General features: G+C 33.8%; 1 protein-coding gene across 4 annotated transcripts in view; it reads left to right on the forward strand.

Annotated features, from left to right (window-relative positions):
• Nucleotides 1–18,212, forward strand: part of TBC1D16 (TBC1 domain family member 16) — a 114,006-nt gene that overhangs the window by 81,140 nt on the left and 14,654 nt on the right. For all 4 annotated transcript variants that reach the window (XM_051995433.1, XM_051995434.1, XM_051995436.1 and 1 more), the window contains exons 5-6: nucleotides 16,003–16,200; nucleotides 17,183–17,330. In XM_051995433.1, the coding sequence (XP_051851393.1) occupies nucleotides 16,003–16,200; nucleotides 17,183–17,330 (346 nt within the window). The remainder of the gene's footprint in view (nucleotides 1–16,002; nucleotides 16,201–17,182; nucleotides 17,331–18,212) is intronic.

Genomic DNA, 18,212 nt, shown 5'->3' on the forward strand with positions numbered 1-18,212 from the left:
AGTTTCATTTATATTTTAAGTTCTTTTGCTAACTTCTATTACATTTATTGTTGTCTCAAGTATTGCTTTACTCTACCCTTCCAGAAAGGTTTCCCATTTAACAAATAGGGTTAGTGTCATTTTTCAGAGGAAAAGAAATCTCTACAACTTATACATTGAAAAAATGAAAATGTTTTTCATTTTTTTACATGTAACATGTAACACCTCTGACTACCACATGGTGGTTAGGGGCCATCTTCTCATATTTCAAAAAATTTTGCTTTATCTTATATTCACATGCACTCTTTTTTATTTTTTGATATCTAGTTTATTCTGCTTACAGAATGTATTTTGTTTTTTATCTATCTGCATCAGTTCATGTAGGACTTTGCCTGCTTTTCTGTATTCATCCCATATATCATTTCTTAGAGCATAATAATACCTCATTCAAGCAGTATATTTTATTTAAACATTCTCCAACTGATGGACATTTTTTCCAATTCTTTGCTGTCACAAAAGTGCTGCTGTAATTTTGGTGTGTGAGGACTTTATCAGTGTTCTCTACAATTCATCCTGTGGTGGGTACTGACATTTTATCATCTTAGCCAATTTGCAATGTATTTGGTGAAACCTCAAGGTTGTTAATTCTGGCTGTTCAGAAGTTTTTCAAAAGTCAGAAAAGAAGCAGATCATATACTTCTCACAATTATGTGTAGGAGATGTATTCTTAACCAAACATAAGATGAGGCAATTAATAATGATAAAACAAATATCTGACTACATGAGAAGTTTTTCTTGTCAAGAGCTTTAATAATATTGCATTTTCATTTAAAATGCGTTGTGGAAAATTATGTAAGGTGTTCATCTAAGCTAGTTTGTGCCAGTTTATTTTCTAGTTTTCCCAGAAGTTTTTTTTTTTTTTTAATCAAATAAGGAGTTGTTTCCTAGGTAATTTATACTTTGCGCACTTCATTAAACACTGGATTATATTGAGTTCTGTTGTTTCTGATTCTCTCTTATCTGGTCTGTTTCATTATTCTATTTTTTTTTTTTTTAACCAATACCAGATGTGTCATTTTTTAAAATTTTTTATTAACTGCTGCTTTATAATATAATTTAAGGTCTAGAAGTGTTATTCCCCCTTTGTCCCTCCTTCCTTTCATCATTCCTTTGTTTTTCCAAATGAATTTTTATCAACTTCTATTAAGTATATCCTTGGTAAGTAGATTGTTATAACATTAAAAATGTTGATTAATTTTGACAGCATTAACGTTTTTATTAAATTGGCTTGGACTACTCATCAACTCCATAAACACTTTCATCTATCCCCCTAATCCTCAAAAAGGACAGAGCTTCAGTTTTATATAATTAACTTAAATTTGCATATTTTTTTAAGAGGGAGATACCTCTGAGATAAATGTGATGCTGAATACTCTAAAATAGGCAATAAGAGAAAGAGCATTGTAAATTGATAGATCTAATTAATATTAATACATATAGAATAAAATATATATAGGCTATACTCACTCTGACCATGTTGGATATCTATAAATATACTAGACTATATTAATAATAAAAATAGCAGAAAATCCACATGATTATGTCAGGAAATAAAGGTATGCTTTTGACAACACAATATCCCATATGATTTAGGGAAAAAAAAAAACAGAAAACATAGGAATAACTGTATCTTTCTTTAATGTGGTATGAATTTATCTAAAACCAAGGTAATACCACTGAGGGGCATACGAGATAGATTAGGGATCAAAATGCAGATGTGTACAATGTTACCATTGTTTGTAAATATATGAAAATTTTTTATACATATATTAATATATAATATAATGTACACATATTACATATAATATACATATATATTTTTTTCATCAAATGTGTATTTGGAAAAAATAAAATAATTGTCAGTGTTTATTTTTATAAGACTGTTCCATTTCATATAGTTTTAATTGTAATCATGGTAATAAGACAAGAAAAAGAAACACATAAAGAAGAATAGGTAAAAAGAGATTAGTTTACTTCAAGAATCCTAGATTTTAATGAAAAATTACAGAAACAAAACTTTCAGTAAAATGGTAGGTATAAAATAAATTCACAAAATCCATTAGTTTTAAAACAAAAAGCCAGACAGGAAGTACAGCTGGGAGTCTACTTATCCCTACTGTGAAAGTGACTGCCCAACACTCTTTACATAAAAGGAATATTTGAAGGGTTATAGTTGGACATATTTTATTTTTTTAATTATTCAGTAGTTTTTTTCATTTTCAGGATTTCTATTTTGATGTTTAATTGGGGTTATGAGACTCATTACTATTGCTTTGACTGTATCTTACAAATTTGGGTATGTTTCTCATTGTTTCCTTTACTTTTAATCGTAGTTATTGACAGTTTCTGTGATGTGTTCTTAGGAATTAATTTTAAATCTAAACTTCAAAAGCCTTCTATTGAATGTAATTTTGTTTCATTATTGTCAGAAAAAATTGCATTTAATATTTCTGATTTTCACAAGTTTTTTATTTTTATTTTTTATTTGCTATGAGTGTATCGTGTGCAACTGAGGTTAGGTATGTGTCATTATATAACTTGTCTAAAATTCTATTCAGATGCTTACCTTATTTATTTTTTATAGTTTTATACTTTCCTAGGGTTGTTTTTTGTTGTTGTTGTTGTGGGGTTTTTTGTTTTTTTGATTTTTTAATGTTTTCTGTTTTTGAGAGGAGGAAATAAGAAGCTCCATGTTATTATAATTTTACTGCTTATTACTTCCTGTAACTCATTTAACTTTTTCTACTAAGGATTTAGATGTCATGCCATTTGTAGCATGTATGCTTTGAATTTCATTGTCAGTGGTGTTGTTCAGCAAAATTTAGTTCCCTTGTTTATTTTGCTTTTGATTTGTCTCAGATCATGATTACCACCTCTGCCTTTTTTATTTCAATCTAAGCATGAGTCCTCTCTAGCTCATTATTTTAACTTCACGTGAGTCTTGCTGTTTCAAGTATGTTTTTTGTAAACTAAACATCATTGGATTTTGGTTTCTAATTCAGTCTGCTCTTCTCTTCCACTTTAAGTGTTGGTTCATTCCATTCACATCCACAATTATGATTCTAACTGCATATTTCTTTTCATTCTATTTGCCCTCCCTCTAATCTTCCCCATTCCTTTCATATTTTTCTTTATGGGTAAGATATATTTTTGTATCCAACTTTGTGGATTTTTATTTTCTTTCCTTGAACCAATTTAGATGAGAGCTTCCTTCCCCTTCTCATTGTACCTCACCTATTGTAGGAACTCCCCTTTGCACACCTTATTTTTGTGATAGTTCTCTTTCTTTATTCCTCTTTCCTCTTTTACCCTCTACCTCACTTTTTCCATTCATTGTTTCTTCCACTTGCTTACTCTTTTTTTGCTTCTCTTGACTCCTGTTTTTGTATGTTTCTACTTAGCTCTAGACTTAATTATCCTATGATTGCTTAGAAGTCCTCTCTTTAAAGGATCACTTTTTTCCTTTCTAAGAGTACACTTAGCTGCATAGGTTATCCTTGTTTGAATGGCTAACTTTTATACTATAAAGGATAATCATCTGGTATTTAAAAAAAAAAAAGATCAAGGAAACAAGACAAGGGAGAATCAGGAATAGTAATAAGCCCCAGACTTCCTAAATATTGTTCCTTAATTTGATCTCATCTTCACATGGGGAATGGTCACATAAAACATTGCACTCTATAAGTATTCTGCTTCCTTAATTAGGAACTACTACATTGCTCTGATTATAACTTGACCATAATTCCCTTGGCCTTACCCCTCCTAAATCTATAATTGACTCATTTAAACCTGCTCCTCTACTCCCTCTCCAGTTTGATTTAACTTTTCTTCATTTCTAACCTCAACCCTATAGTTAGCTTTTTCAGTTCTCTGTTCTTCAGTTCTCTATTTTTCTCTGCTTTTGAATCCCTCATCAATCCTCCTTCCACTAGGTATTTGAGCCCATTTGAAATGAACTGTCTTCTTATACCAAAACTTGATGTTATATCCCATGTCTCTTCCCTTTTAGTTATCCTTACTAAACATAAAAGGATAGGTACTCATGTACTTTGCCATCTCTCCTCCTTGTCACCAGGAGATTACATCCTCTATCTTTCCTTTCTTCTTACTGGTTCTTTCTCTATTACATTCAAATATATCTGTCTTCTCCCATCTTTAACAAAACTTAACTAAATCTCATGAAACTATCTTGTCTCTATCTTTCTACCCTTTCTCAGCCATGTTCCTAGAAAAAGGTATCTATCTATGTCTATATCTATATATGATATCCTTTAGCCCTTTCAAATCTTAATTTAACTGAACTTGCTCTCCAGTCACCAGTGATCTCTCTTCTCTGGGTTTCTATCGTACTATTCTTGCCATTACTTACTACTTGCTCTTACCTGCCTTTCTTTTTCCTTTACTCATCTCCTTTGATGTCTCATAATCCATATAATGCTCCTAACTATGGGTATTTCCCAGGATTGTGTCTTAGGCAATCTTCTCTCCTTACTCTCTCAATAACCTTATCAAATCAGTTGCCATTTTAATGCAATAAAAGTCTCATAGCATTTTTAAGCTATAGCTTAAAGGACAACAGATCACACACACACACACACACACACACACACACACACACACACACACTTTGTTCTTCCTTTGAGCTTCAATATTGCCATTGGATTTTCAGATTCAGTGTTCTAAAAACATCTTAAACACAATATCTAATACTTAACCAAACTTTCAACTCTTCCAAACTTCCTCCTTTCTGTTGAAGATACTATCTTCCTTCAAATCAGGTTAACAAGTAACCATGATATTGTCTGCAGCAACCTCATTGTACGTGTCTTTGTACCAGCTGTTCCCTAAACCAGGAATTACTCCCTCTTTCACTTCTTCCCCATAGAGTTCCTATTTTTTAATGATTCAGTTCAAGTACCATCTTCTACCGTTCTGATTTTCCCAGCTATTAGAAGCTTCCCTCTCAAACTATCTTTTATTTGTGTTATGTTTTGTACCAATTTTTAAATTCTGTTTATGCTTGTGCAGAGCTCATATAATTTTTACATATATGTGCATTAATCTCCTTTCTCTCAAACTGGAAATTAGGCCATAGTTCAAAAAAATGTAGTGACAAAGAACTGAAAGCTATGTGAGTGCTTATCAATTGGTAAATGGATAAATTGTGGTGTATAAAAGTAACAGAAGCCTCTTACACCAGAAGAAGTGATGAAATGGATATTTAGTGTAGGACTTCTCTGAACTGATTCAAAAAGTAAAGTAAAGTGAACATAGCCTGAAGAACATTTTATACAATAACAACAAAATGTTATATGTTGTTGTTTCTTTTATAAAGAAAAATATCTTGAAAGATTTGAGAACTCATGACCAGCCATGAGTCCACAGGTTCTGAGAGACTTTTTTTATTAGTGATTAGAAAATCCCCCCAATCTTTTTTTTGAAATTTAATAAATAAAATTTTAATAAAAAAGCTTTAATAAAGGCTTTTTATTTACAAAACATAGGTAATTTTTCAACATTGATTCTTACAAAATTTTCTGTTCCAAATTTTCCCTTCCTTTCCCCCACTGCCTAGATGGCAGGTAGTTCAGTACATGTTAAATATGTTAAAGATATATGTTAAATCTAATGTATACACACACACACACACACACACACACACACACACACTTATACAGTTATCTTGCTGCACAAGAAAAATCTGATCAAGAAAACAAAATGCAAGCAAACATCAACAGAAAGAGTGAAAATGTTATGTTGTGGTTCACATTCAGTTCCCATAGTCCTCCTCTTCCTGGATGTATATGGTCTTTTTTATTTTTTTATTATAACTTTTTTTGATAGAACATATGCTTGGGTAATTTTTTACAACATTATCCCTTGCACTTACTTCTGTTTTGACTTTTCTCTTCCCTACCTCCACTCTCTCCCTAGATGGCAAGTAGTCTTATACAAGTTAAATATGTTATAGTAGTATATGGTCGTCTTCATTGCTGAACAATTGAAACTGGTTTGAATCATCTCATTGTTGAAGAGAGCTATGTCCATCAGAACTGATCATCATATAATCTTGTTGCTGTGTATAATGATCTCCCAGTTCTGCTCATTTCACTTAGCATCAGTTCATGTAAATCTCTCCAGGCCTCTCTGAAATCATCCTGTTGGTAGTTTCTTACAGAACAATAATATTCAATACCATTCATATGCCATACTTTATTCAACCATTCTCCAATTGATGGGTATCCACTCAGTTTCCAGTTTCTTGCCACTACAAAAAGGACTGCCACAAACATTTTTGCACATGTGGGTCCCTTTCCCTCCTCAAAGATCTCTTTGGGATATAAGCCTAATAGAAACACTGCTGGGTCAAAGGGTAGGCAGTTTATTAACTTTTTGAGCATATTTCCAAATTGCTCTCCAGAATGGTTGGATCCATTCACAGTTCCACCAACAGTGTAAGAGTGTCCCAGTTTTCTCACTCCCCTCCAACATTCATCATTTTCCAATCTAAGAGGTGTGTAGTGGTATCTCAGAGTTGTTTTAATTTGCAGTTTTCTCTGATCAATAGTGATTTGGAGCACCTTTTCATATGACTATAGATAGTTTCAATTTCTTCATCTGAAAATTGTCTATTCTTATCCTTTGACCATTTATCAGAGAACGGCATCAATTCTTTTAAACTTGAGTCAATTCTCTATATATTTTAGAAATGAGGCTTTTATCAGAACTTTTGAATATAAAATGTTTTCCCAGTTTATTGCTTCCCTTCTAATCTTGTCTGCATTAGTTTTGTTTGTACAAAAACTTTTTGACTTTATATAATCAAAATTATCTATTTTGTGATCAGTAATGATCTCTAGTTTTTCTTTGGTCACAAATTCCTTCCTCCTCCACAGATCTGAGAGGTAAACTATCCTATCTTCTTCTAATTTTGTTTATAATATTATTTTTTATGTCTAGATCATGAACTCATTTCGACCTTATCTTAGTGGCGTTAGGTGTGGGTCAGTGCCTAGTTTCTCTCATACTAATTTCCTAGCAGTTTTTGTCAGTTTCTTATCCCAAAAGCTAGGGTCTTTGAATTCTCCCCCATTAAAAAAAAAAAAAAACACACACACACACACACACACACACATTTTCGCCAGTTAAATATAAAAACTTTTATATATATATTTCCTTAAGATTTTGGGAAAGAAAAATGAGAACCAAAGAGGAAAAGCATGAGATTAAAAAAACAAAAGAAAAGGGGGGTGGGGGGGGGCAGGGGAGGACGGAATGAACATAGCATGTGTTGATTTAAATTCAGTCTCCATTGTTCTCTCTCTGGGTAGCGTTTTCCCTTCAGTAAGTACAGGTAAAAACATTCTGTATTGTTTTTTACAGATTGTGATGGTTTACATCCAAGTTTATGCTGAGAACAACAAAGTCTGTCATAGATTTTCCTGGTTTTCCTGATTTTGCTTGTTCATGTAAATCTTTCCAAGCCTTTCTAAAATCAGCCTGTTCATCATTTTTTATAGAACAACATTCCATTATTTATATATATCATAACTTACTCAGCCATTCCCCAATGATGGGCATCTACTCATTTTCCAATTCTTTGCCATCACAAAAAGAGCTACTACATTTTTGGACATATAGGTCCTTTTCCTTCCTTTATGATTTCAAATATTTTATGTTTTAGTAAATATATATTTTATATTCATATATTTTACTTAAATTATTTTGTTGCTATATAATTAGGTAAAATAGTCCTAATTTTCTTTTTTTCATTTGTTGCGAGTTTTCCACATTAAATATAAAACTTTATAAATATAAATATAAAACTATTGAATTTCATCTTCATATACTTGATCTAGCCTGTAAAAAATCCTTTTGGGACCTGATTCTGCTCTCTCCCTTCTAGCTTTGTGTCATCTACAAATTTGATGAATGCTTTTATTGAAATCATAGGAAAAACATTTTTAATATTCAGTACTAGAAGGACCTGCACAAATCTCTAAAATATTATTAGGAGAAACCATCATTGACCTAGAACCATTAATAACTATTCTTTGAATCTGGCCAGTCAAAATCAGTTTTAAGTCCATCATATTGAATTATTGTCTTTTATTTACTATTACTGCATTTTATACATAAGAACAACATAAGATATTTATTTATTAATTTGGCTTAAGTCTAAGTTAACTATATCTATATTATCTTCCTCTTCATCCTAATTTAGTAAGTCTGTCAAAAAAGAAAGTTTATTATAGGCATGACCAATTCTAGATGAAGCCATGATTGCTTTATGTAATCATTTCTTTCCAATACAATTCAATCCAATTAACATTTATCAAGTTATATATCCTACTATATACCAGGGACTGTAGTAAGCATTGGGGACACCAGGTGTATCAGGTGTTGAGTTATCTTGTTCTGTGGAATTAAAATCAGGCAGAGCAGTAGGTGCAGAGTAAAATATTTTCCTTTTTAAATGTTTACTAGTTAAACGTTCACTAATTCCTTTAGGATTAATTCTACAATTTTCCTATGTATTGGACAGCTCTGTCTATAGTTTGCAGATGCTAATCTCTTCTTTAAAGTAATTTTTATTCTTCTCAAATCTCTAGTAGTACTTTAATTTTCTGATCTTTTCAAATGTTATTGATCATTCAGCAGTTTATTTCAGTACCCTATGATGTAGTCCGTCATCAATTCATACATTGATGAATTCATCAATGTATCAACTCCTTATATTTTGTATCAACTCACTTAGCCATTTTTCCTGTCATTATTAATGATAGGAATTAATTTCCTGTCAAGAATTAAGCAGCACTACTAAGTCAGTTATCATCTTTCTGTCCATCCAATCCCTTTTTTTCTCCCAGCAAAACTCCCTTTTTATTACTGCCCTTAGCTTTAATGTTTCTGTTTTTTTTTTAATTTTGAACTTAAAAATTAACTATTAGTAACATTTTAAAAAGAGAATAAAAAGAGAAAAGATTGAGAATTGTATATGAAACTTTCCATTGGGTACAGACATCATCCACAAACATTTATGAAAACGTCATTTGTTTTCCTCCAACTCATGTTTGTTGTACTTCATTTATACTTTTTTTCTTCCTTTACATAACTATTAGTGTTTAAAGACTAACACTCAGTTACGCTTTTTTTTTTTTAAAGAGAAAATTATATATAGGCTTAGAAGGATTTTTTCCTTTTAGTATGTGCAAAAAAATCCCATCTAAAACCAAAGACTAGGGTCATATGAGAAACGTGATTAGATTTCCCAATTATTATAGGAGTTAAAGCAAGGCTGCTACTTTTTTCTGCTGTAGATATATAATTCCAGAAATCTTTGCAAGAGCAAGAAAGAAATTGAAGCTGCAATCATAGTAAAGGAAAAACAAAACTTTCTATTTGATGGTTTACTTAGAAAATTCTAAAGGATCAGCAGAGAAACTAAAAGACAATAGCTGTAATAAAGTTGCAAAATAAACTCAAGTTTTATAGCCCTTTCATCATAGTTGCTCTCCAGAATGGATGGATCATTTCACAACTCCATCAGCAATGCATTAATGTCCCACTTTTTCACATCCCCTCCAACATCTTTTCCTGTCATTTTAGCCAACGTGAGAAGTGTGAGATATCAGTTGGTTACCTCAAGAGTTGTTTTAATATTCAATTTTAGAGCATTTTTTCATGTGACTATAGATTGCTTTCTTCATCTGAAAGTTATGTCATATCCTTTGACTATTTATAGAACCCCACTTTTCCCTTCACAGTACCCTGGTAAGGATTTGGGGGAAGTGCCCCTTTTTGAGATCTTGATCTATTTTTGCTGGCCACTAGATAGGAGATGTACTTTGAAATTGGGTACTTTTTTGTACAATAAAAATAAAATCCAGGAAATGTTACTAGAAAGGGGGAAGCTTCATTCAAAATAATAATAAAAAAAAAAGCTAAATTGTCTGGGAGTCAGTTTATTATGCATACTCAATACCTTTATAGAATCACAGATGACTTTTTAAAGATAAGGAAAAAAGTATTAAAAAGTTATTATCAAAACTACTTGGGATACAAGTTTAAAAAAGAAAACTAGATTAATGGAATAGACTAGACAAGGAAGAATCAGAAATAATCAAATTCAATAAACCAGTGTTTGATAAACCTGAAAACATAAATTATACGGAAAGACAAGAAAATTGACAAGAATTATTGAAATTAAGAATTATTTTTTGGGGAAATTTGACAAATTAGTCTACCAGCTGGCACAAACATGACAATTCCTTTAAAGTATTTAACCTGAATATTAAAGATCATACTATTAAAAAATAGAAGAGATTTTTTTTAACTAGGAGATACTTTTTAAAACTGAAACAAGAATAAACAAAATTAGAAAAAATTTATATAAAAATAATGTATAACCCTAGACTAGTAAGGTCTCCCAAGAAAGGCTCAGAATGGTTGTAAATCCAGAGTTGTCCTGGAAAACCTTATTTCCTTCTTCCGGGAAAGAGTTACAGGGGTGGATATTTGAGACTGATAATTCAGGGAATATCTGTCAAATAATGACATAAGGGGGGAAAAGCAGCAACTAATGCAGGTAAAGCTTAGACTGGAACAATGCAGTTAGAAAGCCAAAATCCAAACCTTAAAAGATTCAGAGACCTAACCCCCAGAGGAAATCATCACAGAAAGAAAGTATATAATTAACATGACACAAAATCTGACCCTGGTTTAAAAAAAAAAAAAAAAAAAAAAAAAAAAAAAAAAGGAAGAAAAGCCCCACTTTAGGAACTAAAGCTGGAGAGAATAATAGTAAACCAAAGAAGAAGAGTCAAAGTTATTGCAAATCTAGAAAGGTGAATGTAACTTTTGATTTATAAGGGAAGAGTGGAGGATTATAGTGCACACATTGCAAGGAATAAATTGTACTCCTTCAAAACTAATTAAGGGGCACTAAATTTCAAAAATCATGAAAACTGTCTAGATTTCAAAAATAAAGTAACATGTGTATTTCTTATTTCTGGTAAAGCTTCAGACCTTGGAAGTTCTGAGCTATAGTTCTATAGGGAAAAGAAGAATGAGACATATCCAGGTAGAAAAAAACATAGTTGACTGCTGAACTTCCAGCCAGAGCAAGATGGAGATCCTGTCTTGAAGTGTGGGGAGGAGGAGGGAGGAAGAAACAGGACAAAGTGAAAATAGAATCTACTTATCGCCTCCCAAAAGGGACCTTAAAAGGATAAGTCCCAGGAATGTTAAAGATAAAGACTTACAACCAAGAATAACTTAACCTGAAGAACTGAGTTTAAGCCCACACATAAACATGGCGGGGGAGGAGGGAAGAAATACATCTTTAATAGATTAGAAAATTTAAAAGTACTTCTGATGAAGATTAATATAGATCTAATTAAATACTATTTCAAGATAATTGCAAAGATTCTAGATATTATGAACTGATGAAGAGTGATGTGAGAAGAAGCCAGGAAGAGACTCAACATTGTAGAGGAAAAAACAACTTAACTCATGTTAATGCTAGCTGTTGAGATTTGTTAGAATTAAAGCTATAGAGACACACTTCCCCTTCTCTCCCCTCTTCTCTCAGCTTTATACTGTGGATGGGTAGCAGTACTGATTGAAAAGAGAGCCATTAAAAATCTTTAAAATGTATAGAAAATAGCAGAAGAAACTTTAGAAGGGAGCACAAACAAGTAGGACCACTTTGAAAATAATGCATAAGATAATAAATTTTATAAAAAAGAAATTTTATCTTGTGTATATATGGAATTGCTCTTTTTGGTGTTTTAAGTTAAATTTTTAATTTAAAAGACATGATCAGCACGTGCGTTACATCAAATATTTTTTAAGGGTTTGATAGCCGAGGATTAAGCAACTAGCAGAAATCCATAGTCAAAGAATATGAGCAAACTGTTCTACAAAGAATTGTGAATCAATAACATATTCCAAATAGTAAGAAGGGCAAACCCATTTAACTACATATTTAACTAGATTTCACTACATACCAAGCAAATTGGTAAAGATATGTATGCTAAGAGAGGTTGAAAGATGGACACACTAATGCATTGTTTCAAGGGTACTTTGAATTGGTCAAGCCTTTCTGGAAAGCATTTTGGAGGACTGAGGACTTTTTCCTTTCTTTGTATCTCCGGTGATTAACACAGTATCTGACTGACAGAGCAATTAAGATGTCTGTGTCCATGTTTATGTCCAATATTTATATCATACACACATTTATAGTAGCACCTTTTTTTCTGGTAGCAAAGAACTAGAAACAAAGAAAATGTGTGTCAGAGAACACATTATTTAAATGCGGTAAAATTGGTATAATTTAAAGAGGCAAAATCAGATTTGATATCTCCCCACTTTATCTACCCCATCCCCCTGGAAGTCTTTAAGCAGAGACGGGTGTATACTAGGTATTCCTTTGGGGTTGGAGTTGGACTAGATGGCACTGAGAGCCCATAGAAAACATTTATGATTTTGTGACTATAACTGATATACAATAAGAAAGAGCATGTTCTCAAAGTATGGAGAACTCAAGCATAATATAAATAGAACCTGGAAAATGGTATACACAACCTAATAAGGTAAACCAAACAAATAAAACAGTCCTGGAGAAAAGATGACGGAAAAAAATTTCAAAAGTGAAGGGTCATGGATATAGAATATTTATACTGTCAGACATTGTTAGGGATACAACAAGCCTTCTAATGACCCATGTTCATTTCTTGCCTTTTCTCTTTTACTCATCCTACATTTCCAATCACTTGGAATATATTCCCTTGTTGGAATCCTTACAAAGTGTTAAGTCATTAGAATTGATAGAGACAATAATTATCTAATTTAGCATGGTTCAGTATGATTGATCTGATCCTAGATCTAAGGAGATGTCATGGGCCAGAACTAGAAACAAGGTACTAAGTGGAATTGATGGAAGCAATGCTTGTGTGCTTAGGTTTGCACCTTTAAGAGTTTACATTGGAGTTCACAAGTACAGGAGATACACAAAGTTAACTTTGTAACTTTGTGAATTCACACCTCCCATAATCCCACTCTCAGAGAAGGAGTCAACCTTTGAGAGAGCATAAAAACAACTGAGCTCAGTCAGCAGAGTCAGTGGAAAAGATTCAGAGTGGAGGAGCGTCAGTTCAGAAGAAGCTACGAGTTAGAATTGAGCTAGAGCCAGAAGTCACTTCAGAAGATTGAAGAGTGAGAGTTCAAGAAATTGAGAAGCTAATCTGTAGTCGGGCAGAACCAAGATTTAGAGAGAGGTTGAAGCTAGCCACAAGAGCTCTCAGAACCAAAGAAAGCTAACTGGGCTATTTTGAAAGAAACAATAAAGAACTACTTTAACACCTGGCTGCATTTGGAGTGATTTTTACTCTGAACTGAAACTAAGGCTGCCTCCAGAAAACCTCCCCAAGAAACCTGCTCCCAGAGAGAACCATTATATTAAAGAAGAGAACACCACATTCCCTTCTTCCCTCCCTTCATCATTTATCTTCTTTCCTCAATTCTCTCCCTGTTCCAGCATATACTCCATGGAATCACTAAACTGCAGATTTGATTATGTAATTCTCATCCTCTTCAATAAATTCTACTGTTATCAAATTATCTCTAGGATTAAATATAAACTTTCTTGACATTTAAAACCATTCTTGTTTCTTCCTCTAACTTTTCAGTTTTCTTACATAATGCTTGGCCTCCAAACATTCAGCAATCCAGATATGCTGATTTATTTGCTGTTTTGTATACACAATTCTTCATCTCCCAGTGACTTGCCTGACTTTTAGAATGCTCTTTCTCCTCAACTCCACCTCTGGTGGAGAGATTCAGCTCAAGTGCCACCTTTTGGGGGATTTTCTTTTCTCTTGGCCTTTTTCCATCCCTCCTAACCTCACCTTCATTTTTAATATAATGAACTGCATGTACTCTGAATCTTGAGTGTTCATCAATTCATAGATTAATTTATGTATTGTCTTCTCCTTTAGAATGTAAAGAGGACTTTCACTTTTTTGTTTGCATATCTCCAATATTTGGATTGTAGTAAGCACTTAAATGCTTTTCATTGATGCTTGGTTGATATGTTGAATCATCTTGCTGAACTATCTTTTTTCGCTTTTATTACAAAATAATCATTCATTTAGGAGGGAGAAGAGATATTAAATAACAGGGTACCATAAAAATGATTTTTTTATTTTTAAGTTATTGACCTGCCTAATATAAAATATCTGAGGACAAAGAGAAGAGCAAGTCTAGAGGTTTTTGAATTTGAGAGTATTTGGAACCTTGAACCTCTAGGGCCAAGTAATTTGTACTTGATTATATGCCAAATAGGTTTTCTTAAATGATGTTATAGTTTTGTTGTTGTTGTTTTGTATTGTTCACTAACAAAAAGTGTTCCAGTTAGGAATTTTAACAAAATATAAGACATAGGTGACCTTGATTGGTAATCCATTTCTACTCTATGCTTCATTTCCTGGATAACACATCTTTCCTTTTCTTTGGCATGGAGAAGCCTTTCAGGTCTAGAGGGAGTTCTCTTTGTCTTCCATGCAACTGAAATACTTCTCCCTGTTTTCTGGAATCTCTACTTCCCTTTCAGAGTGAGCAAAAGAAAGAGTATTATGAACTTGGGATCTTAGGGGGAAAGATGCTGCTTACAGTAGTGTAGTGGTTATTAGAAATGGTGAGGAATGGTAGCAGTGGAAATAATTATATAGCCTTCTCTGTTTCTCTGAGCTGCTAGAATTTGAACAGAATCCTGTAGATAGACCAGCCTGGGTTATGTGTGCTGAGCATGTGCTTTTTCAGCAACTGAATGCCACATTGTTCAATAAGCAGATTATAAAACAGCACGTAAAGTGGCATAGTGGGGGGTTGGCTTTATACCTGCTACTTGCCTTGTTTTGCAAACAATAATTTCATAATGCAGCTCAGTCAGAGCTCACTTGAGAAGACAGAAATCTCTCAGCCTTTTTAGGAACCCCCATGTTATGTTATGGGCCCACGGTCCCTCTGTGACCAGGGCTAGACTTTTCATTTTCCTTGTTATAAGAATTCAGGTATATATTCAGGAATGGAAATATCATGGAACCATATTTTTACGATATGTTATATGCAGAAGGGACCTTAGAAATCCCTTGTGAAAATAATTCAGTTTCCTTATTTTATAGATTAGAAAATTTGAAATTAGTGTTTCAGAACAGATCCAGGACTAGAGAGCTCAAGCTGTCTTACTCTGGGGCCATTGCATTGACTAACTTGATCTAGGAATACACAAGTGAAAAGGGAAAAAAGATAAGACTAAGGGGTATGTTCTTTTAGAAGTAATGATTTCTGAAAACATCCATCATTTTTGTATTTCTAAATCACAGACTAATTGTAGCCTCACCTATGAAATTTCAAAGCATATTCCCATCCCTCCCTCCCCACCTTTTGTTCTTAAAACTATTATGTTAGTGTTTTAAAGTTCTTACAGTAGATGCCCTTTGTTAATTTTGGAGTGCAGAGCAAGTGACTTCAGATCACGCTTATGGTGTCATGTGGTTGCCATATTTCTAAAAGTCAGGAGTTGATCTAGATCTTCATAGTAAGAAGAAATCTCTATAAATTGGAGGTAGTTGAACTATTTGCTTGAGAGAATCAAAGGAGGATCAAATATATAGATAAAAAGTAGTAAATTTTTTTAGTTGCAAATTGAGTAGTTGTTGTTTGTTGCTGTTCCTATTATTACTAAAAACCTTCTTATTCTCCCAGTACTGTAAACTAGTGAATCAGATTATATCAAATAGACGTCAGTGTTTTTAGATTTTTAAAAAAATTACTACTCAACATGTATAAAAAGTATTCTAAATGAAATAACAGATCTTAACATCTTAGGTCTTAACATCTCTATCAAATTGATTTAATATTTCTCCCCCTCCCCCCTTGTCTGGCCCCTGGCATGTGCAGAGAGACATGTGACAATCACATGACCTGTTCCACCAGCTCCACCTCCAGCCTTGACACCAACCTTCAGTTCCCAGAGAACAGTGGCCAATTGCAGAACTCCAAATGGGATGAACAGCAAAAGGTGTTTGCCCTCGAACAGATCTGTGGAGTGTTTCGTGTTGACTTGGGACAAATGAGGTCTCTCCGCCTTTTCTTTAGGTAAGAAGGATCTCGCAGTCTCCTCCCAGAACTCAGCAGCCTGGAGGCTTCTCCAGGCAGCACAGAGACAGGCTTGAGGTACCCTTTTTTGCAGCTGTTGGATTGACTGACAGTCCTCTCTGGCATATGCTCAAATTTTGTGACTCTGGATTCAGGGTCTTATTTGGTCATACTGATGCCATCATTTCCAAATGTTTGTTTCCCTCTTTCTTTATGTATGGTTGAGTTTAGCTACTAAGTTAACTTATGTCTTTAATAAATGATGGCATCTGTATACTCCTCAGGCTGCAGCTTTGAGGAAGAAGTCTTGGAAAACTGCTATAGAAAAAAGACAAGTCAAATACTGACTTTCACATCAGGATTATCTATTAAATCAAAATTTAATCAAAGATGTTAGCAACCTCATTTGGGTGGTGTTTCTATGATATTCTAATAATCATCACAGTTTTCTTTCTTTGCATGGTTAATCAAGGTAGCCAAAGGTTTCTGACTAATTCCACTTGCAGTTGGAATAAACAGGCATTCTTACTAATAATGAATTTTCAAAGTCAGAAGTCAATAAACTACATTTTAAGGCTAAGAAAGGAAGCAGTCTCAGAGATCATCTAATTTCTTTCTTGAGGGCAAGATTCCTTCTGTAAATCTGACAGTTCTCTCAGTTCCCCCTATGAATAACGAAGGAGTTTTAGAGTAAAATTTCTAAGTGAGAAAAGTATATTGGCATTTCACCAGGGAGGAATAGAAGAAGGAATAGTACCCTGTCACTTTAGCACATGAGATTTCACATCCCATGGAATAAGAATATTTTCCATTTTTCAGCAAAATGGAAGATTGTTATTGTTTCTCTTCCTTTAGCCAAACTCCTCTGGGATTGTTTCTCACTTCTGATGTTAACCATGCTCCCTGATTATACTTGGAAATAAAAACCCATGTTTACATATTCATCAGTCTCTTCTTGTCCCCTCTTTCTACTGCCTTTTAGCGATGAGGCCTGTACCAGTGGGCAGCTGGTTGTTGCTAGCCGAGAAAGTCAGTACAAGGTCTTCCATTTTCACCATGGTGGGCTGGATAAACTGTCAGAAGTTTTTCAGCAATGGAAACACTGTACCGAGACTCATCTCAAAGACCAGGTAACCCAGTAAGGAAACAAAGAATTTTGAAAGATGCCAGCAGTCTCCCAGCAATCTTCTTCTAGCTGCTGGGAGAAAGCTCTTAGAACACTGTTCTCTTCCAAACTTGAGGACTATCTTCTTATTCAGAAATCTTGGATGTACTGGATCTCTTAGCATTTCATTCCTTAGTGAGTCCATTCAAGAGTGAGTGTGTGTGTGTGTGTGTGTGTGTGTGTGTGTGTGTGTGTGTGTGTGTATCTGTGTCTGTGTGTGTGTGTCTGTGTCTGTGTATGTGTGAACACACTTATTGCACACACACAATCATGATTTCGGGCTGCTAATGTTAGTGAAGTGGCTGATACATCAACAACTTTGGTTTTGAAAAATGTACCCAGTTCTTTTTGTGAATTCTATGCTCTACACTTGAAAATAATGTTTTGACAAGGCATCCTGCCATATTTTGCTCAATCTACATACAAATGTAATAAGAGCTCTTTAATTATCTGTTTAAGATACTGTATGTGCTTATTAGAAACAGTGATGACTTTAAAATTCCCTTCCTTCCCACAGAGCCTCCTGCTGTTTGTCCTTATTACAGTAGCATGGCTTTTTTTTTTCTCCCTACATTGAACAACCTTTGATTTTTGAATTAAGTGTCAGCTGCAGTTTTGCACTAGGATCATGACTGCCCTTAGAGAAAACCTGACAGGCCAGCCCCCTGCTCGACTAACAGCGATCCCTTTGTATGTGGCCAATCATATGTAATTTATTGCAGGCACTCCTGGCAGAGTGAGTTGTAAGCAGTATTAATTCAGTTTTTGTGGCTGGGGTTGGGAGTGGGGAGGATGGGGTGGGAGGGGGTTGGGGAAGAGAAACGGATGAGGAGAGGAGGGAGGGAGA

This window comes from Antechinus flavipes, chromosome 4 (assembly GCF_016432865.1).
Source record: "Antechinus flavipes isolate AdamAnt ecotype Samford, QLD, Australia chromosome 4, AdamAnt_v2, whole genome shotgun sequence".
Taxonomy (NCBI): Eukaryota; Metazoa; Chordata; class Mammalia; order Dasyuromorphia; family Dasyuridae; genus Antechinus; species Antechinus flavipes.